The following is a 23,471-nucleotide window of genomic DNA, read 5'->3' as shown; positions in this document are numbered from 1 at the left end:
CTATAGTAACTGTTTCTATAGAAACCGTATCCATGGCAATCGTTGCCATAGCAAGCTTTTTAAAAAATAACCGTTTCCATAGCAAGCGTTTCCATAACAACCGTTTCTATAGCAACAGTTTCCATAGCAAACGTTACCATAACAACCGTTACCATAGAAACTACTACCATTCCATTTAGTTATACAGAAATCGTTTTTAATTCTAACAACTTTGTACTCTCTAAATCTGAATAGTTTTCTACTAATGAAAGAGTGCGGATTCGTTTACCAATTAAATTAGTAACAGGTTTTACTCTTTTTTTTTAGTATAAAACTACTAATTGCTAGTAGAAAACTAATAATTTATGAAGTAAATTGTATTTTATACTATTTTAAATTAGTAACCCGATTAACTCCATGAATTAGTAGTTTTCTACTAGCAATTAGTAGTTTTCTACTAAAAAAAAAGAGTCAAAAATGTTACTTATTCAATTGGTAAATGAATCCGCACTCTTTCCCCATGTGGAAATGGAACCATGGGTAAAATCATAAAAACCATGAGCGAAATCGATTGCCAAGGTAAATACGATTAGACCCATGGTTTAAACCTTGGCAAAAATCTTAAAAATCATTGCTCATGTCCGTTTCCCATAGTACAATTTTTCATGGGAAATTCTTTTTTTTAATTTTACGGATTTTTAACCATTGCTGAAATCATGGAAACCTTGGAAATTTCTTTTTAATTTTACTGATTTTTGATCATTGCTAAAAACTTGCCAACCATGGGAAAATTAATTTTTTAAATTTACAGTTTTTGGACCATTGCTAAAATCTTGCCAACCGATGGGAAATAAAAAAAAAATTTGTTTTTGATTTTGAACCATTGATAAAATCTTGCGAACCATGGAAAAATTTTTTTTTTTTAATTTTACTGATTTTGGACCATTGCTAAAAACTTGCCAACCATGGGAAAATTATTTTTCTTAATTTACGGATTTTTGACCATTGCTTAAATCTTTCGAACCATGGGAAATTTTTTTTTTTAACTTACAGTTTTTAAACCATTCTTAAAATCTAGCGAACCATGGGAATTTTTTTTCTACTTTTACCGATTTTGGAGCATGGTTAAAAACTTGCGAACCATTGGGAAATTTTTAAAATTAATTTTTCATATTTCGCATGATTTTTGCAATGATCAAAAATCCGTAAATTAAATAAAATAATTTTCCCATGGTTTGCAAGTTTTTAGCCATTGTCCAAAATCCGTAAAAAAGAAAAAAAAATTTTCCCACGGTTCGCAAGATTTATGCAATGGTCCAAAATCCGTAAAATTTAAAATATTGGTTCCCATGGGTCGCAAGTTTTTAGCCATTGTCCAAAATCCGTAAAATTAAAAAATTGGTTCCCATGGTTCGCAAGTTTTTAGCCATGGTCCAAAATCCGTAAAATTAAAAAATATTTTCCCATGGTTTCCAAGATTTTATCAATGGCCCAAAATTAGTAAAATTAAAAAATTCATTTTTAATTCTTGTAATTTATTTATATATTCAGTAGCAAATGACAGGTTTGGTCAGACAAAAAATAGTAATTGCTTAAGTTAGTTGTATTAAAGTTTTCTTGTTTTTGTAAATTAGTAGTAAAAGGCTTTTTTATAGTCAGCCAAAAAAATATTACAATTATAGTTAATTAAATTATAATAAAATCTGTAGTAAATATCAGTTTTCGTAGTAAAGGAAAATTTTAGTCAGACAAATATAATAATAAACAAATATATAAGAAATTTTCAAAATTAATAAAATTAGTAGTAAAATATAGTTTTAGTCAGATCAAAAATATAATAATTACTGTAGTTGATGAAATTAGTAGTAAAAGCCACTTTTAGTCAGCCGAAAAATGTTACCAATTTTTGTACTTTATTAAATTAGTAGTTAAAGTCATTTTTACTCAGACAAATCATTTTTAATTTTAGTAATTTTATATATTCAGTAACAAAAGACAGTTTTGGTCAGACAATAAAATCAATAATTGTTTAAATTGATAGCATTAAAATTTTCTTGTCTTTGTAAATTAGTAGCAAACGACAATTTTGGTCAGCCAAAAAATAGTAATTGTTTAAATTAGTTGTATTAAATTTTCCTTTTTTTTGTAAATTAGTAGTAAGAGACAGTTTCGGTCAGACAGGAATATAAGAATTATTCTACTTCTGTAAAATTAGTAGTAAATGACAGTTTTAGTCAGACAAATTATTTTTACTTTTATAATAATATGCAGTAATAAACAAAGTTTTGATCAAAAATATTCAGTAGCAAAAGACAGTTTTAGTCAGCCTAAAAAATATTATAATTATTGTAGTTGATAAAATTAGTAGTAAGTGACATTTTTAGTCAGACAAAAAATATTATCAATTTTTGTAGTTTATTAAATTAGTAGTAAAAAAAAGTTTTCGTCAGACAAAAATATAAGAATTATTTTAGCTTTTTAAAATTAGTAGTAAATGACAGTTTTAGCCAGACAAATATATAATAATAAATAAATTTTAATAATAAACAAAAATATAAGAAATTTTGTAAATTAATAAAATTAGTAGTAAAATATAGTTTTAGTCAGACAAAAAATTTATCAATTTTTGTAGTTTATTAAATTAGTGATAAGAGACTTTTTGTGTCAGACAATTACGTCTGAATTCTTGTTGTTTTGTAAATTAGTAGTTAATGTCATTTTTAGTCAGACAAATCATTTTTAATTCTTGTAATTTTTATATATTTAGTAACAAAAGACAGTTATAGTCAGACGATAATTAAAAATTGTTTAAATTAGTAGCATATTAAATTTTTGTCATCTTTTTGTAAATTAGTAGTAAAGGGCAGTTTTAGTCAGACCAAGGGTTATGAATTTTATATAGAAATTAGTAGTAAAAGTTATTTTTAGTCAGAGAAATTGTTCTCAATTTTTAATTTCCTTTAATTTTACAAATATAACAGATTTTTATTGTAATGTAAAAAAAATGTTAATTTGTAATATAAATTCGAAATTCGAAATCTTTTTTTTTTTGTCACACACAGGGAAATAGTGTTGTCAAATGGAAAGAAAGTTCGTGTGATTAATGCCGGTGGTTCGTCAAGTTTATTATCATCAGTGACAACAATAAAACCACCAAAGGCAATATTTGATGAATTAACAAAAGGCGTATTACCGCCGGGAGCTGATTTTGAAGTAATTAGACATAAAGAAGATGGAAAGCTTGAGGAAATTGGAAAAATTCCACTTTCAAATTTACCAGCAAAGAAAGTAACATTTGTGGTTTTAGAAGAACAACCAGACGGTAGTTATAAAGTTCAAGGGGTGAAAGGTAATGCGGAAAAAGACAGTACAGTTGATGTACAATCAATTGTCGATAGAATTAAAAAAGGTGAACTCAAATTACCACCAAGTTCATTGAATCCATCAACAATTTCAAATTCACTTCCTGTCACTGCAACAACATCAACAAATAGATTTGAAAATAATTTTCCATCATCCACCGAAAGATCACGTTTCTCATCAACTTCATTTAGACGCGGTTCGAGGTAATAAATTGCAATTTTCATAGAGACGAATTTTATTTTACAAATTTTTTTTTAAATAGAATTTTCATTTATTTTGTTATCAAATGTAATTTTAATTTTTATTATTATTTTAAAGAAAAATTATATTTCACAGTAAATCGTCAACGGAAAATATTCCCCACGTGACAGTGTCGCCAAATTCAGTATCATCGACAGATAAGTATGTGACATCAGCGTCATCATTTACCGGTCATGTTTATAATAATATTGATGATGATGATAATGATAATTTAAGGACAAATAGTTTTGCAAATACAGGAAGAATTCCATTTGTGCCAACTATTTTGCCATCAAATGACAATGGTGGAACAACAACGGAAAAATCATTTATTTCAACAACATATAAACAACATCCATCACAATTGACATCACAAATTAATTATTCATCACAATCAGTGACATCGTCACCAACACCACGTTCAATATCAAGTACAATGAAGACAATATCATCGAGTACACTATCGGGTAATATTATTCATCAAGATAACTATGAGAGAAGTACATCATTGCCATCATCAACAATTGCATCTTCATCATCATCATCATCATCATCATCGCCATCATTACCAGAGAGCCTTAATGTTTTATTACGAAGAGAAGGTCTTTTTGCCATGGCTAAATATTTAAGACAATCGGGATTGGATAATGTATTGAATGAAACTGGTAAGTTTTTTTTTTCATTTCATTAAATATATACTATTATTATTTTAGTTTTCATTAAATTTTTTATTTAAATTTACTATTTTTAATTTAATTCAGTAATTTTATTTGAATTCTTCTGATTTTATAATATTAGTAGAAAAAAAACGGTTTTAGTGAAAAAGAAATTTTTTTTTAATTTATACGTTTTACAATTATTTTTTTAAATTCGGTGGATTTGAAACGGGTTAACTCGGAGTAGGGTTTTTAGGGTCGCTATCAGGTGGAATCTGATATTAATTTTTCAAAAATTCAAAATAATAATTATGTTCTCTTCCGCATCACCCAGGAGGTGGAACACTAGACGCGCTCTTTTACGTGCTTCCCCATTGCACAAGTTGTTCAATTACAAAATTGATATTAATTTTTTTCAATTTGTAATTGAGGACAAAATTTGCATTAGGCCTAACCACGTCACAAAACAAAATATATTATTGCAATAATTGAAATATTTTCCAATATTGCCGAAATATTTTTGTACTGTGGGAGACCTGAAAGAAAAAAACATATTTATTATTAAAATCTAAAAATAGAAAAAATTATTATAAGTAAAACCTGAAAGAGAAAAAACATATATTAGTAAAACCTGAAACAGAAAAAACATAATATAGTAAAACCTGAAATAGAAAAACGATATCTTAGTAAAACTTGAAAAAAATTCATTATTAGTAGAACATGTAAGAAAAAAACATTCATTAGTAAAACATGTAAGAATGAACATTATAATTATTAAAAAATGCAAGGAAAAAATTCATTATTAGTAGAACCTGAAACAGAAAAATATATATTAGTAAAACCTGAAACAGAAAAATATATATTAGTAAAACCTGAAACAGAAAAATATATATTAGTAAAACCTGAAACAGAAAAAACATATATTAGTAAAACGTGAAAAAAATGCATTATTAGTAACCAGTAAGAAAAATACACTTATTAGTAAAACATGTCAGAAGAAACATTCATTAGTAAAACATGTAAGAAAAAAACATTAATTAGTAAAACATGTAAGAAAAAAACATTAATTAGTAAAAGATGTAAGAAAAAACATTAATTATTAAAACATGTAAGGAAAAAAATTCATTATTAGTAAAATCTGAAACAGAGAAAACATTTATTAGTAAGACCTAAAAAAGAAAAACATATATTAGTAAAACCTGAAACAGAAAAAACATGTATTAGTAAAACCTGAAACAGAGAAAACATATATTAGTAAAACCTGAAAGAGATAACATATATTAGTAAAACCTGAAAAAAATTCATTATTAGTAAAACCTGAAACAGAAATACATATATTATTAGTAAAACCTGAAACAGAAAAACATATATTATTGGTAAAACCTGAAACAGAAAAAACATATATTGGTAAAACCTGAAAAAATTCATTATTAGTAAAACCTGAAACAGAAATACATATATTATTAATAAAACCTGAAACAGAAAAACATATATTATTAGTAAAACCTGAAACAGAAAAACAGATATTATTGGTAAAACCTGAAACAGAGAAAACATATATTATAAAACCTGAAAGAGATAACATATATTAGTAAAACCTGAAAAAAATTCATTATTAGTAAAACCTGAAACAGAAATACATATATTATTAGTAAAACCTGAAACAGAAAAACATATATTATTGGTAAAACCTGAAACAGAAAAAACATATATTGGTAAAACCTGAAAAAATTCATTATTAGTAAAACCTGAAACAGAAATACATATATTATTAATAAAACCTGAAACAGAAAAACATATATTATTAGTAAAACCTGAAACAGAAAAACATATATTATTAGTAAAACCTGAAACAGAAAAAACATATATTGATAAAACCTGAAACAGAAAAAACATATGTTAGTAAAACCTGAAACAGAAAAATATATATTAGTAAAACCTGAAACAGAAAAAAAATTTATTAGTAAAACCTGAAACAGAAAAAACATTCATTAGTAAAACCATGGTAGAAAAAAAATCATGGCGCTAACTAGCACTGCCAGACAGTGTTTGATAGCGCAATGAATTTTTTCTACCATAAAATCTGAAACAGAAAAAACATTTCATTAGTAAAACCTGAAAAGAAAAAAAATTTATTATTAGAAAACCTGAAAAAAAGAAATATTTTATTAGTAAACCTGAAAAAATTTGCCATTATTTATAACCTGAGACAAATGTACAATTAAAAAGATTTTTTTTTTTTTAAATTGATTGAAAAACTGGGAAAAATTAATATTAAATATAAATCAATAGAAATTATTGATATTATTAATTATTTATTAATATAAATTAATTATTACTGTGATTAGTTTTTTGTTTAACTACATCACATGTTTCGCGTTAAAAAAATATATAATTTTTACGAGTAACTTAAAAAGACGAAAAATAATTCATTTATTACAAATTTAATATATTAGTAAATTTTCGATTTTGATAAATTACAGTTGTAACATTACATTATTTATTATTAATTTTAATATTCTTCACATTATTTACCCACTTAATAAGGCATTTTTTTGACCAGTCGTTTAGCTGTATCACGGCCTTCGCGTAAAAATAAATTTTTTTAATAAAAAAGTACAAAATTTTATTATAAATTTTTTTATAACCATAAATTTTTGACCCACATAAATTAGGCATTTTTGTGACCAGTCTTTTAGCTGTATCACTACCTTTTGCGTAAAAACCAAATTTTTTGAGAATTTTGAAAAAATTATAAAATTTTTCTTTTAAGTCCGTAAATATTCGACCCACGTAGTAAGGCAATTTTTGTGACCAGTCGTTTAGCTGTATCACGGCCTTCGCGTAAAAATAGATTTTTTTAAATAAAAAAGTACAAAATATTTATTATAATTTTTTTATAACCATAAATTTTTGACCCACATAAATTAGGCATTTTTATAACCAATCGTTTAGCTGTATCACTACCTTTTGCGTAAAACCCGAAATTTTTTTTTAAGATACTCAAAAAAAATAAATCAAAATTTTCTATAAAATAAATTATTGCACAGAAAAAAAAGTTTCATCTGAAAAAGCAAAAGATTTTATAAAAATAGTGAAATATTTAATTGAAACAATTATATAAAACTTTCGTTATTCCATTAAAACTTTTTGCTATTCCAAGTAAATTTTTCTTTCTTTTATTTAAATACAACTTTAAATAGAAATTCATACATTTTTTCTCTGATTATAAACACTGACAGAAAAAAAAAGAGAAAAAAAATTTTTTTTTAAAAACACATATTAGTACATTAAAATGAGCACAATTTACACAAAAAAAAGATTACAAAATTTTATAGTGTTAAATAAATATATTTTCTCACCACGATGATTTTCTTGCTGAAAGAAAAGTTAGTAAACAAGTAGAAAAAAAAAAATTCTTATTTACATTTATTTGTAAAAAATTTGAAAATAATTTTTCACAAATAAATGTAAATAAATTACACATGTCTTATAGAATAATTTAGAAGATAGCGACACTTTAAAAAAGATCATGCAAAATTACTACTACTATAAACATACACAAAAATTATTCCCTGCCTATAACTGTATTTAAAAAAAAATTACTTCACTCATACAAAAAAATTATCGACCTCCCTCGGCTATATTTAAAAAATCGCGAAAATCCTAAAAACGTCGAATATTATTTTTTTTTTACATTCCGCCCAGGTGCAAAGGACCTACACTAGGGATTACGTCCCGGGACGTATCCGACACCTGAGCTTAAAATCTCTCTCTCTCCTTCACTCTCACAAAACAATTTATGGGGGAGAATTTAATAATTAAAAATTTAGATTAATTCAAACTTATTTGATGCGTGAATTTTTTTTCAAAATTTATTTATAAATTTAATTTTTTATTTTAATTTTATTTTAATTTTTCATTTAATTTTATTTTAATTTTTCATTTAATTTAATTTTAATTTATTTTTAATTTTTGATTTAATTTAATTTTAATTTTTTACTTCAATTTTAAAAAATATTTCACATTATTAAGAAATTGTTAATAGAATATTTTTTCTATATTTTAATTTTAAAAATTTATTTAATTTACAAAAAAAGGGGGGGAGGCATTACACAAGAAACGATAATCCTGAAATAAATAACAAGTTACAATATATTTTCAATGTAGAAATTAAAAAAATTTCTACATTTAAAATAATGTTTTGTTATTTGTGGTAATTAATTTCAAAAATTCAAAATAGAATTTTCGAAATTAAACATTTCAGGGCGTGTCGCTACGTTCAAAATAAAAATTCACTTGCCGATCGCGGATTCACCACGACGGAGCGATGGCAGCATCGCCTCTTCTGGACCAGTTCCCCAGTGGCCCCTCTTCAATGCGGGGAGACCGGGGAACTATGCAGGGGCCATGCTTTCTCTGCATCCTCCTTCCTGTCCTTCAGTCTGGAAAAAAAGAAAACATTTTAAAAAATTAGAAACCAAAAATAAAAATTACAAATTTTTAAATTGTTTTTTCAATTATTATTATTATTAAAAAAATCTTACCGTGGACACCCTTCGCCAATGCCCGATCTCCATCCCGGAGCGGCACTCGAACGGTGGTTTCCAAATTGGCAAAAAAAAAAATCACTCACTCCCGGACCACGTGTTAAAAAAAAATTTAATTTAATACGATTTAAATATTACGAGCACTTCTGAAATTAAAAAAATTATTTTATTTTAAATAAAAATTGATGAAAATAAAATTACTTCCTAAATAATTCGATCGCGGGTTTAAAAAAATTACGAACACTCCCGGAAGCTAACACTGATTCTAAAAATTTTAATAATGGCTTCAATAGGTGATTCTTTCAAACTAAATAGCCCTCGGAGATCCCTATACTTTCATGTTAAATTTCCATTCGAAAAATGTGAAAAATAACTGAAAAATAGACCGAGTTCTAAAAAAATTTAAAGAATTTTTTGTTCTTCAAAAGATAAGATACCCTTTTTTACTTTCGCTCTTTATCATCGACAAACGTAAACACCACGAGCCATTTTGTCACGTCAAAAAAATTCAATCCCTAAATATTACTCGATCGCGGATTTAAAAAAAAAAATGCAAAACACTCCCGAAAGCTAAAACACTGAATTTAAAAAAAATTAAAATTTTTGTTGAATTTAATTTTTCACAAAACACGTGGTCGAAAAATGCCCGCGATGATAACTTGCGATTATGAACCGAATGTCAATGACCGACGCTAGAGAAATAATGCACCACCCCTTAAAATTGATGAAGGACAAAAATGAAATTAAAACCACGTGATCGTATCGAAATTTAGACGCGCGAGAATAATTTTGATTTTTGCACCAATCACGTTTAAGGCAATAGGGGTGGGGGGAATGAATGCAAGATTGAGAGGTTAGAAACGCATCTGTTTTCTCTCTCTGTAGTTTTAGATTAAATAAATTATATTTAACATTAAATATATAAATTATGCAAATAAATAATTATTTTTTTTACAATTTATATAAACATATAATATTACAATATAAGAATCGAAAATCTAATATATTTTGAAAAATAAATTATCCCCCACCATGACGCCACACGCCTCAATTTCACTCGACCACGTGACTAAATTGGCGCAATTTGAATTTAATTATTATTTAAAACTTTTTTTTGAAATCTAATAAAAATTCATTTAATACAATAAAAATATATAGTAAATAAAATTTTAATTATTTTAATGAAATTTTCATAAAAAATATTTCTTTAATTTTTTTTCGATATTCAATAAAATTTTTTTCAAAATAATGCCTGACTCACAGGGTGTAGAGAAACGTGTCTATTATGTTTTCTCTCTCACTCTTATTTACCTTGAAATTATTAAATATTATAATATTTCTCCATTAAATATAAAAATTATGAAATAAAAAAATATTTATTTTTTCTTTCAATGCATATTATATGTAATATTACAATATAAAGAATCGAAAATCTAATATTTTGAAAAATAAATTATCCCCCACCATGACGCCTCAATTTCACGCTACCACGTGACTAAATTGGCGCAATTTGAATTTAAATATGATGCATTAAAACTTTTTTTTACTCTATTAAAAATTAATTGATATAAAAATATTATTAATAAATTTTTATAATTTTCATGAAATTTTCATAAATACATTTCTTTAAATTTTTTATCATTTTATTTTTCATTCATTCATTTTCATTTCAATTCAAAAATTTTAAATAATAATGCCTAATTCACATCAGGGGGTAGAAACGTGTCTATTGTTTTCTCTCTCACTTTTATTCTATCTTATATGTTATTTTAAATTAAAAATATATTTAGCAATTAAATATACAAATTGTAGGCAATAAAAAAATATTTATTTTTTCTTACAATGTATATATTACAATATAATAATTGAAAATATATATTTAATTTGAAAAAAAAATTATCTCCACCATTTTAAATTCAATAAGAGCGACAAAGATAGAAGAGACGCACGCGACAACGTGACAAAAATTTGGCGCAATTTCAATTTTTTTAATTAACTTTAAATATAACGTATTAAAATTTTTTCTTTTATACTATAATAAAAAAATAAAAATTAATTTAAAAAAATTAGTGGAAATAAAATTTTTATAATTTTCATGAAAATTTTGTTCAAATTAATTTTTAAAAAATTTATTTTTATAATATTATTAATATTATAATATAAATTCCATTGGGAAAAAAATGTATTTGAATGAAAGTTTCTGTTAATTTTTATTACAAAAGATGATCTCCTTTTTTTTCGTCAATTTACATATATATTATATTAGATCTTGCGTTAGTTTGTAGAATAAAAAAAAAAAAAAAAATTCGTCATGTGAACACTTTCTTCGATCAAGTTCTCACGCGTTGGTTTATTTCAACATTATAGTTGAGTTTCAACACTTTTTGTCTTTTAATGTAGAGTGACTGTACATATATAAATAAACACATGTATGTACACGTGTAATATACACTTAATACTAGCATTAAAAACAACTACAAGTATATATAATAATGAGATCCTTGATGTTCGTTGTATTTCAAAACAAAATCCGTTTCTATCTGCTAATTATCAAAAAAAAGCCTATAGCAATTTCCCGCATCTTATTTTACCTCTTTTGTTTTCTAACTGCGGAACTAAATCTTCTCCTTTAAATTAAAATTTTATTCGCCACTTTTTAATCCAAGCGCATATTATTAACATTTCATTAAAATCAGTCTCATTTCATTTTTTTTTTTTTTCAAAGAAGAAAATCCATTTTTTAACAAATTAATTAATTTATTAATTACAATACGAAAAAAATAATAATAATAATAAAAATTATTATTATTATATAATATAATTATAATTAAAAATTAATATATTTTTTATTAATTATAGTTCATTATTAATTTACTATGAAAGTTTATTAGACAAAAATAATTTTTTTTTTTTATTTTAAATGATAATTTTCTATTGAATGATATTTTTTTTCAATTATTCTCTATATGACATTTTAATTGTAACAAAGAAGATATTAGTTGAAACACAATTCTGAAAGCTATTAAGGTCAAAAAATCGTGATTTCAAATTTTATTTATAGAAAATAATGAATTGTTTATAAAATTGTGGGATCACTTTAGTTTGTACGATCTCACATGTATTATAAATCATATATAGAAAAAAATAAATGCCTTGAAAAAAAAAATAAGCAAATAAATATTTACTTGAACCAAATAAATATTTACTGGAACTAAATAATTTTTTTATTTCAACCAATAATTTTTGTATATTTAAAACAAATTTAAATGCAATAAATAAAAATTATTTAGTTCAAGTATATAAATATTTATTTATTCAAAATATGTAAAATAAATTAAATATCTAAAATACAATAAATTAAATATTTTTTAAAAATTAAATAAATTAAATACTAAAATGAAATTTAGATAAATTTTATTTCAAATTTAATTTCCATCTAAATTACAGGACCATATACAATATTTGTTCCAACTGACAAAGCCTTTAGAACACTCTTGGTACAATTAGGAGGTCCTGAAAAGGCTGATCAAAAATTCAAAGACAATCCTCGACTTCTTAGTGGTGTAAGTTTATTCAATTTTATATAATTACACAAAAATTAAAAAGGAAACAAATTTTTAATATAAGAATTTTTATTTTCAATTAAAATTTTTTTTAATTCTTAATATCTGCATTTTTGCAAATTTTTTTTTTTGCGACCATTTTTTCTTTTCTCTCAACTATTATTTATTAAATAATTAAATTATTTATATTAATTATTTAATTAATAATTAATATTATTAATATATTTAATATTAATAATTAATAATTATTTACATTAATTATTTAATTAATAATTAGTATTATTAATATATTTAATATTAATAATTAATAATTATTTACATTAATTATTTAATTAATAATTAGTATTATTAATATATTTAATATTAATAATTAATAATTATTTATATTATTTATTTATTTTATTTGTTTATATTTATTTTTTTATATTTTTATTTGTTTATTTATTTATTTTTTTTATTTGTTTATTTATTTATTATAAAATTATTGTTGGGACAACAAAAAGAAAGTTTGCGATTACAAACAAATGTATTTCAAATAGAAAAAAAAAAAATCGCTATAATATGTAAATGAAATTTTTTTTTTATAAAAAAAAATTTTTGCAGTTACTATTACATCACGTGATACCAGGTGCATTTAAAATCAACACATTGTTGGACGAAATGACCGGTGTTAGTTTAGCAGGAACACAACTTCGAGTAAATGTTTATTCCATGCATGATCATGAGTGGAACGACGTCAAAGTAAGTTTCTACATATATATACAGATTTCAATTTACATAATGGGAAATTACTATATATATATATATATATATATATATATATATATATATATAAATATATTTATATAAATCTCCACCCACAAAAAGCAAGTCTTTATTTGCAAATAAAATTTATATACAATGAGAAAGTTATTCTAAAATAAAATTTACATCTGAGATCTTATAAATTTATTTATTTTTTTTTTTTTTACATAAGAAAAAAAATTCCAAGAGAATATTTCGTATAATTAATATTTTTCTAATTCCGTGTTCTCTTTCTTTTATCTTTAATAATTATACAGGAAGGGCTCCGCACAAAGAAAGTTGTCTCTTAATATTAGATTTTAAACCTTTTATTACCAAAGAGATTTTTATAAAAAAAAAAATTAAAACCAGCTTGAAAATTAAATTATGTCTGTTTCTTACAAATTATTAATTATTATACAAGAAGGAAGATATTCAAAAGTTTTGCAATAACTTTTATGTATAATAATAATTTATTTATAGAGAAATATTTTATTTGAAACAAAATAAAATATTTGAATCAAAAAAAAAAAAATAATAATAATATTTGTCTCAGAGCCTAATAAATTTTTATTATTGAAATTAAATTTAAAAAATAAAATATAAAATAATAAAAAAAAAATAAAGAACTAAATCTTTTTTTATTTGAATCAAATAAAATTTACTTAAATCGAAAAAAAATTGATTTGAAAAAAAAAAGATATTTGTCTCTGAGACAAATTATAATTTTCTCTGATTTATTTATATATAGTATGTATATTAAAATAAATAAATTATTTATATTTTATTTTTATTATTTTATAAAGGTAACAACAATAAATGGAGCTAGAGTGGCTCCCAATAAGCGTGATATCGAAATTCCTCAAGGTATTGCTCACGCCATCGATAGAGTTATGTTCCCACTTCCGGTGGGTGATTTAATGCAGACATTACAGGCTGATCGTGAACGAAGGTTTACTACTTTCATCAAGCTTTTACACTCTTCTGGTCTCGATGAAATGCTTTCTGGTAGGTTTCAATTTTTTTAATTGCATTTTTATTTTCAATTTTTTTTTTATTATTCAATCTCAATTAAGCATTTAAGAAAATTTTTTCCTATTTCTTTCTGAATAAAATATATATATTTTTTTTTTGAATTCTAAATTAAGCTCCCGCTAAAAAATATTTGTTTTAATTATATCTTTTATAAATTATTTGATTTTTTTTTAATATATTGTGGTTTTTATAATATAGACAAAAGTGAAAGTAGGACAAAAGAATTATTTTAAATGTTCGTCGAATATGGAAAATTAAGACAAATGCGTGTGGTATATTTATATGTATATATATACAAAGCGAGAAAGTTTTCGCAATGACTGCCAATTCGAGAAAAATGGGAGATTATTCTTTCTTTTTTGTGACATGTAAATTTTGTTCCTTATACGAAAAATATTTTATCAAAGTTTCTCCATTATAATGTAATTTTTATAAAAAAAAATTTTTTTTTTTATCTTTTTATTTGGAAAAAAATATTCTGAATTTTGAAAATTATAAAAATTAAAAATTTATAATTATAAAAATATAAAAAGAAAAATTTATAATTAAAAAAAAAAAAATTGAAAACATAAAAATTAAAATTATAAAAATTATTTTTAATTGAATTAATTAAAAATTATTATTTATTTTTTTTTTTTTATTAGGACCAAAAACATATACAGTTTTTGCACCAACTGATGCTGCATTTGCGGAAGCTGCAACAAAAACTGGTAGCGCCTTATGGAGAGAATCAGATGGACCTGATGCTGCAAAAGAAATAGTTACGAGGCACATAATTCCAACGACTTTGTACACGGCAGGAATGAGGTTTTATCATCAAAAAGAAACGCTTCGTGAAAAAACGCCGCCAATTCATATTCAAAAAACAGGTGGTAAGTAAGATTTTTATTTTCACTATTTAAAAAAAAAAAAATTATAAATTGTTTTAATTTTATTTTATAATTTATTATTTATTTATTATTATTTATTATTATTTTCTATTATTTTCTATTATTTTTTATAAAATATTTTTTAATATTTCCTTATTTTAATAATATTTTTTATTATTTAATTATTTTTATATGTTACAATAAAATTTTTCTATTTTTAATGAATTAAAAACGAATAAGTTTCTTTATTTGTTCTTTTTTTTATTGTAATCATTAAAATTAATTAATAATTGAGAAATTTAATATCCATCTAAAGATTCATTAAATAAAATTATATTTACAAATTAATTGCAATTTTATAAATTCGTTTTATAATTTATAATTAATTATATTGCATAGAAATCAAAAATTTGTCAATTATAGAATTTTTTCGCAAAATGTTCCATAGTTTTTCTAATTAAATTCTCTATAAAATCTCTATTTCTTTATTTTTAAATGTTATTTTTTATTTTATTTTTTTTTTTTTGAAACTGTAAATAATTAGAGTTGGCACGATTTTCTCTCACGGAATGATTCGTGACATCCGCGCGCAACAGATGATTTCAATTCGAGGTTCTGTAAGTGAACTAACGCTTCTTATTTTCTTATATATATTGCAGAACAATTCTCCTTTCTTCATTAAATTTTCTTTTTATCATTAAATATAACACGAAAGGTTATAAATCACTTTTATTTCATTTTTTGCCATTGCAAATATTTTATATATATATAAATTATTATATTTTTTATATACTTTTATGAGATAATAAAAAAAAAATTATTATTTCGAAAATCGTTATAAAAAAAAAAAATTAATTCTATTTTAATTGCAATAATTCTAATTCATTTACTATAAATTGTGAGATAAATATTAAAGGTATCTTCTCTCATTTGGACATAAGAATCGAATATTTGCAATACCATTAAAGTACATAATCATGTTGCAAATGGGTTGGTGAATGTCCGAGATTGCACGACTTCAAAATGTAGCGGACATTACATAGTATTTCTAACTCGAGCTATTTATTATGTATCAACCACTTACTAGTATTCAATTATTCCTATATCATTATTATAACGACAGTCTCAATTAATTTATTTATTAACATTTACAATTTTATTTTTATCCAAATTATTTTTCAATTTATTTAATTAGCTAATTATATCAATTATATAATTATTCACTATTATACAGACTGAACTAAAAATAATTCAAAATTTTGATTAAAAAAATTCGATTATAAATTCGAATTATAAAATAAAATTATATACTTATTAATTAAAATTTTTTTAATATTCTTTTTTCTGTAGGAAATTTTTTTACTTTTTATAATAAAATAATAAATAAATAAAAAATGTAACAATTTCTATTTTTAGAGAGAGAAAAAAATTTCCCTATAATGAAAGAATGTTGTATGGTAATTAAAAAATGATAATAGTTTATATATATTGAAATGATTCATATCGAATTCGATTAAACTTTTACGGCTTCTTAGCATATTATGCGCACGCTAATAAATATTCATTATTATAAATTTCTATCTTGCAAAAGTTATATTCCTATATTGCATAAGACAGATTCCAAAAATACTTTACAATAATCTATCAATTTTTTTTTTTCACATTTTTTGCATAATATAAAAATTGAATAACTTTAATTAAAGAAATAATATTTTAATTATAAATAAATATATATCTACATTTATAATTAATTATATTCATATATTATTTGAAACATCAAATAATTTTCATTTTCGAATTTTTTTTTTTTTTAGTGGGAAAAAATTGAAAAAAAGTTTATTGAAACATTTTCAATTTGGAAAATTGGAAAAAAAATATCTTTTGTTACAGAACGAAAGTATTTTTTTTTTTTTTTCTATAGCGAATTCATTGCAATTTCTGTGAATAATAAATATCGAAGGAATTTTGTTGATGAGCCTATAAAATATCACAAGTAGACCTCTCTATATCATTTGAAAATTTCTTTGAAATCTCTATACGCAGTTAATATATTTGATGTTCACTTTCACTGTTTGTATGAAAGAGTTTTCCCTTATTAGATTTCCTGAATTGGCAGTCGCTTACAAATCATCAGTGCAATTTTGTCGATATATACATGCGTTTCACAATAATAAATTCAGACAGTCAGAAAGTCACTTTAACAATGTCGTGAGTCGAGATTCTTAAATTTTATTTATGCTTGTTATATTCAAACACGAAAAATATTATCTTTTCAATTTTGCAATTTCGACATAACGCATATATATCTGATATCAAATTTCTTTTCCCATATATAGTTCATTATCGACTCTATTTTCTGACACTTACATAATATATTGTCAATTGACTTTCTCAATTAAAATAAATTCCATCTAGGGTAACAATATATTTTTTTTTTTAATACAGATAGAAAGTTTATTGAACAAAGGAAAATTCATATCAGATCTGTATTCTATTCTCCATTTTGTAATATTAAAACACTTTCTTCCAATATCAAATATAAAATAGTCTAAAATTTTTAATTTTTTTTTTTCTCATTTTAATTTGATAGGAAAATTTTTTTTCAAATTGTTTACGTCTAATAAAAGTCCTAATTTTTATTTTTGCGAAATGATTGCGTTCTTTTGTCTTCAACTATAAAATTTAATTTCCTTTTTTAAGGTACTTTTTAAAGGTAATTTGCATCTAATTACATATACAATATATATATAAAAGAGCATATATGTCGAAATTAAATGTAAAATTATACTGAAAAAAAATGATACATAGTTATACTTTTAAACTTTCTCAAAATGGATCTATAAAATTCTTAAACAATGTTAATAAAAAACGCATAATAATAATTGAAGTAATAAAGACAATAACTATTATGCACATATATTTTAATAAAATTACAATAATATCCAAATTCAAAATATAATTCATGTTATTATGATAATTTTATTTTGTACATTAAAATAAATCACTTTGCGCTAAAAAAGCAATTTCATTATAAAACCTCTCGAAGAATTAAATGAAATATTAATTATTAAATTAATTATTAAATATAATAGTAATAAAACAATTTTTTTTTAAATTTATGTAAATAAATTATATTTATAATTATAAAAATAAATTATATTTATAACTATAAAAAATAAATTAAATTGTTAAAAATTTTTTTTTTATCAAAATATGAGATAACAGATAATACAGATACCGATTAATTAAAACAAATCCCAAAAAAAAGGGAATTTCAGCAACAAGGAAGTTGCTTGTCGGATCATGTTTCCTCTTATTTCTTGTTTTACATTTTATTTATGCATGAGAGAAACATGTACGAACTTTCATTATCTTTTTTTCTCTTCTTCTTTCAATAATTAAGTTCATTTATATTAGAATTTCGAAATTTTTTTTCAAATCTATTAAATTTTCAAGAGAGGGGATTTTTTTCTTAAAATTTTAATTCTTGAATTTCAAATATTTTAAAACAGACTAATTAGCCTACTTGTGTGAAACGTGTGTTTAATTCTCTGTATCGTTGTTATAACGTCTTCCTTCACATGCAATTTAATTTCACGGTTAATGAATGTATTTTTGTATAGCGGAAATTCGATTTTATAGAAAAAACAAAAATTTTTTTTTTTTAATCAAAATTAAATATTTCAAAACAATTTTTTAATATGTTAATAATATTAATTAACATTTTAATAATTTACATTTTATTTTTCTGTTTCAGGACGAATTCGAGTAAATGAGGCTCATATGATAACGTACAATGTGCCAGCAACAAATGGAGTTTTACATGCAATTGACACAGTTTTGTAAAGACGAAGGCAAAAAAAAAAAAATAATATTTAAATGCCAGTTACCGGTAATTGTATAAAAAAAAAAAAAGCCAAACACACATAGCTCCTAGCGATGATCTATTACAATTAAGATGCAATCTTGACTGAAAGTATTATTTAAACTTATATATTATATTTTAAATTCAATTTCAAAACCTGAAAGTGATTATTTTAATTATTAATTTCCCAGCTGTAAATTATTTTTAATTATCTTTTTTTTAAATCAGAAAATTGCATCTCTAATTATATTTATAATATATAAGTCGTAGTAATATATTAACCGTCATTATTTTTTAGTTGACAGTGTGAAATTTATTTTTCACCAATTAGATATGTTTTCATTTATACACGTATATAGTAAGAGACTGCTTTCAAGAATTTACTTTCTTTCGAATATTTATCTTTTTTTTTTTTTATTTTTATACAATTTCTACATTGTTTGAAATATTTTTACAACTCTTACTTGAAATAATCGTGTTATTATTTTAATACTGTCAGTCAAGAATGTTTAATCTCCTCGTATTTATTTAAAAACAAAAAAGAAACTAATTAAAAAATTGTTTTTTAATTTTTCAAATTTTTTTCAAATTTTTCTAATTTTAGAATAACTTTTACTTGATTCAAAATAAATAATTATCAAGTAAATTGTTTATTAGATAGTATTAATGAATTACTTGAGTGTAAAAAAAAAAATTATTTGACTGAATAATTTAAATAATACGAGACGATCATTGAAATTTTTCGAGCTGTCCAATAAACGAAATGCCATATATTAAAAATGAATTGAACGAAATCGAGAAAGGATAGTTTATGAGCCTCTTTCTTTTTAATAATTTATACGAATATTAGTATTAGACGTATGCGTTCTTTTAATTTATACATCGTAAAAAAAAACAAATTTATACACGCATTTACGTACTTGTATTCACGACATATAATTACGTTCGGTTTTAAGGTAGCTTGTATACTTTATAAATAAAATGTACAGACTTTTTCATGAAATATTTCAATCTCTTCATTTATTTCATGTATTTTCATTTACTCGAACTTTTCTATATATATATATTTTTTTAAAAAATATGTACACATTATTTTATAATTCCCTAAATATAATATAATAGTAATATTTAAATATAATTTTTATATATTTAATATAGATATATATATATATTTTCTAAGTATAATTATATACAAATTCATCAAAGCACAATTGCACAAAATAACCGGTAAAAATTGGTAAGATCTACTATATGCTAAAAAATTTTTTTTAAAATCTATTTTACAATTTAGGAAAAGAACGAAATTTTTGTAAATAAAAAAATTTTATACTAAAAATATTAAGTTTTTTTTTTTTAAATTGGAAATAAATAAAAATTTTATAACATAATTTTACGAATATTATAAAAGTTGAGAATCGCGTTTTAGAAAATTTTCTAATAGTAAATATATTTGAAAATAAAATCCTAGTAATTGGTTTTATATTTCTTAATTTCTACCATAATATGATGAATATTAGTAAGTTGAGGACGTGCATTACTTGGAAGAATTTTATGAAATCTATTATAATACTGAACCAATTGTGTCATTGCTCGTTGCACTAAATTAGTACCAAGCACTAAACTTGGAAATGATGGCATAACTTCGCGATGTATTTCTTCAAGTGCACGTTTCCAAGTATTTGTAAAAGATTGAACTAATGTAAGTGCTTTACCTTCATGACGTCGTAAATCATCTGTTTGTCCTTTTTCAATTGAAGCCTCAGACTCTTTCACCAATTGCATTATTCCACCAAAATGAGGACTCAATACTTCCTCAACGTATTCAGAAGAACGGGCATTTAATTGTTCACGAAAACTCTCTGCTTCCTTAGAAAGATCTCTTGTTCTCTCCTTAAAAGCCAAAAAAAAAAATAAATTAGTCGAAAATAAAATAAAATAAAAAATAAAATCCTACCATTAAAACTCCAAGAATAAGATCATAATTATTAATGAGAAAAACGAGTTGTTGTGTGCGTTGTGGAAAAATTGCCGCCATTCTCAAAAGAAAACATTGAACAGCTTCTCTTAATTCTGCTAAAAGTTGAGTTGCTCCTTCACATGGATATCCTTCACTAACTCCAACCATAGCGGCACTAAATTCCGCATATCTTCTTGTAATCTAGTTAAATATTTATATATATATATTTTTTTTGTAATTCAAAAATTACAAAATTAAAATATTAAAATACTTTAAATACTTACATAATGTGGACCAGTTTCTTTGCTAAATTTAAGTGGATCACAGTCTCTTATACTTTGAATATTAAGTTGAAACACTTGTTCAAATCTAAAATTTGGAAAAATTTAATAATAGAAAAAAATTTTTTAATTCAATTAAAAATTATACCTTGGCCAAATAGTTTTTGAGACACTATCCCAATATTTATCTAATGCAGGAACAGCTCTCTTATGACATGTCATTTGATATCTCATTGCCAAATGAAGACAAAGAAAAAGTGCAATTGTATCGTAACAATCTTCAACAAATGATTGTAGATTCTTTAACATTACACTCAGTGTTTTTCCCATTACCTAAACAAAACCATTAATTATTAATAGAAAATATATTAAACATTTTTTTTCGATTTTAACAAAAATTCACCCACCTGATTGAAAACATCCATTGCTTGTGAGTTACGTACTTTGAAGAATTCTGTTAAAAATAGATATTCACGACATGCATTATCCACTAAAGCATATTGTTCACTTCTGAATAAAGCCTCGTAATGATACTAGAAAAAAAAGAAATAATTTTATATTGTAAATTATCTATATTAATTTTAAAAATTTACCCTTGTTTTAGAAGCTGTATGAGGAACAATTATTGGAGCTTCTAATTGAGAAGTTAAAACCTCGCCTCTTGTTCCTATGGAAAATACAGTGCCTCTATGTTTTAATGAAGTTTTGTGGAAAATTCCCCTTCCTGCCGTATCCTCAACGCCCATTAAATCATCCTTTGATGCTCCTTCTTCAAACTATTATTATGAAAAAAGGAAATTAGAACTTTTAATCAAAAAATTAAAAAACAAAGAACAAAATAAATTACTAACTTGTAATTTCATTAGCCTTGATGAATAATATTTAAAATAGGAATAATAAATTTTACTCATTGTATCCACATATTCGCCACAAATTTCTTCGGCAACATTTCTCTCATTCGAAAGAATGAATTCAAAAAAAAATTTATATTTCAACATATTATTCTGTGGTACTTGATAATTTGTCATTGGTTTTCGAAATTTATAAACTTGTTCTAAAAGATAGGTTCGAATTTTACTCATTGCTTTAACTTTTAATTTTTCTAATATATCTTTTACATCTAAACAAGATTTTGCTTCCTTAAAACTTTGTTCCTTAACAAAATTTATTTTATGATTAAGATTCTTTAGTTGTTCAGAAAATTCAGCTTCCGTTACAGGAGAATCCATAATACCTCTGTAAAAAAATATGTTAATTATTTGAATTAATTTCTTTTAATAACAATTGTTTTCAATCCAAAAAAAAGGCCTTACGCAATAAGTGCCTCAGAGATTGTCATGTCCTCAATAAATTGACTAAGTGGTCCACGAATTATTTGACGATTCGATAATTGTTGACTCATAGCAATTGATTTACGTTGTAAATACAAAATTTCCGAACTTATACTTCCTAAATCTGTTTGAAAGCCTAAAAGCATTGATTCCATTGTCTGAAAATATTTTTATATATATTTAAAGACATTTCTGTAATTTTAAGGTTAGGTTCTAGTTCAAAAAAAAAAAATATATATTTCACAAACAATTGAAAGTGATTTTTAAAATTAAACATTTGTTTCCTAATAATAATTGATTTAAATAAATAATTTTAATATAAATATTATAAAATTTAATAAAATATTGTGAAAAATAAATGAAAACTAACCTCTAAAATATTATCACATGCTGTAATTTGATTATGAAGACTTGCTATATTTTGACTTTCTTTTATATAATCTTGAATCGATTTATTTTCCACTTCTTTGAGTTCTTTTTCAATTTGTCGGGAATATTGCCGAAGATCTGTTCCAGTTTTAAGTACCTCTTGAACAACATCATCTTCAAGATCTTGTGGTAATTGTCCTTCATTTTCATAAAAAATATCACTTTCCAACGACATTTTTCACAAAAAAATTTTTTTTTATTTCGCCAGTTTTATTTATTTAATAATGCCCACGACAATTGTCAATATATAAAAATACTGCAAAAAAAAAAACAATAACATACAAGTAAATAAACTTTGAAAAATGACAGATGTCAAAAAGCCACGCAGTATACGCCCTGTAATGAATTGCGCATGCGCTCTAGATTATTCATAATTACCAATATAATAATTCAAATTTTTTTTAAAATTTAAATATGAAAAATTAGTTGTTTTTTTATCATTAACAGTAAAATTAAGTTTAAAATTATTTATTTTTATATTTAGAGAGAGAATTTGGGTATTTTTAAAAAAAAGAATTATAATAATTTTCTTATACAATGAAAAATGTTGTCAACACTGATGAAATATTT

The 23,471-nt window shown here is 23.2% G+C and overlaps 2 protein-coding genes across 3 annotated transcripts in view; one reads left to right on the top strand and one right to left on the bottom strand.

The window, feature by feature from the left end:
- LOC127291707 (ras guanine nucleotide exchange factor R-like) overlaps positions 1–19,906 on the top strand; it is a 37,754-nt gene extending 17,848 nt beyond the window's left edge. The window contains exons 4-11 of one of the 2 annotated variants that reach the window (XM_051320952.1): positions 3,042–3,545; positions 3,679–3,744; positions 3,820–4,247; positions 12,236–12,351; positions 12,955–13,092; positions 13,941–14,142; positions 14,814–15,041; positions 18,796–19,906. In XM_051320952.1, the coding sequence (XP_051176909.1) occupies positions 3,042–3,545; positions 3,679–3,744; positions 3,820–4,247; positions 12,236–12,351; positions 12,955–13,092; positions 13,941–14,142; positions 14,814–15,041; positions 18,796–18,884 (1,771 nt within the window). In that variant the 3' untranslated portion in view covers positions 18,885–19,906. Of the gene's footprint in view, positions 1–3,041; positions 3,546–3,678; positions 4,248–12,235; positions 12,352–12,954; positions 13,093–13,940; positions 14,143–14,813; positions 15,042–18,795 lie in introns of both variants that reach the window. The other variant, XM_051320951.1, reaches the window with a different exon arrangement.
- Positions 19,789–23,242, bottom strand: LOC127291708 (vacuolar protein sorting-associated protein 52 homolog). The gene is made up of 9 exons (XM_051320953.1): positions 22,843–23,242; positions 22,455–22,630; positions 21,993–22,377; positions 21,735–21,917; positions 21,549–21,674; positions 21,290–21,474; positions 21,145–21,229; positions 20,858–21,061; positions 19,789–20,793 (listed from the first exon to the last, which is right to left on the bottom strand). Exons 1-9 carry the CDS (start codon positions 23,074–23,076, stop codon positions 20,368–20,370), a joined length of 2,004 nt encoding a protein of 667 aa, XP_051176910.1. The 5' UTR covers positions 23,077–23,242; the 3' UTR covers positions 19,789–20,367.
- Between the last annotated feature and the right edge of the window lie 229 nt (positions 23,243–23,471).

Source organism: Leptopilina boulardi, unplaced genomic scaffold (genome assembly GCF_019393585.1).
Source record: "Leptopilina boulardi isolate dan_hultmark-lab unplaced genomic scaffold, ZJU_Lbou_2.1 LbouV2_150, whole genome shotgun sequence".
NCBI lineage: Eukaryota > Metazoa > Arthropoda > Insecta > Hymenoptera > Figitidae > Leptopilina > Leptopilina boulardi.
This window is presented reverse-complemented; position numbering and strand designations above follow the sequence as displayed.

Excerpts from the sequence above, each read along its gene's own strand:
- LOC127291708 (XM_051320953.1), bottom strand. The coding sequence starts at position 23,076 with ATGTCGTTGGAAAGTGATATTTTTTATGAAAATGAAGGACAATTACCA. Across the intron at positions 22,378-22,454 it reads ATCTCTGAGGCACTTATTGC|AGGTATTATGGATTCTCCTG; the intron begins GTAAGGCCTTTT and ends ATTTTTTTACAG. Across the intron at positions 21,230-21,289 it reads TCAAAAACTATTTGGCCAAG|ATTTGAACAAGTGTTTCAAC; the intron begins GTATAATTTTTA and ends TCCAAATTTTAG.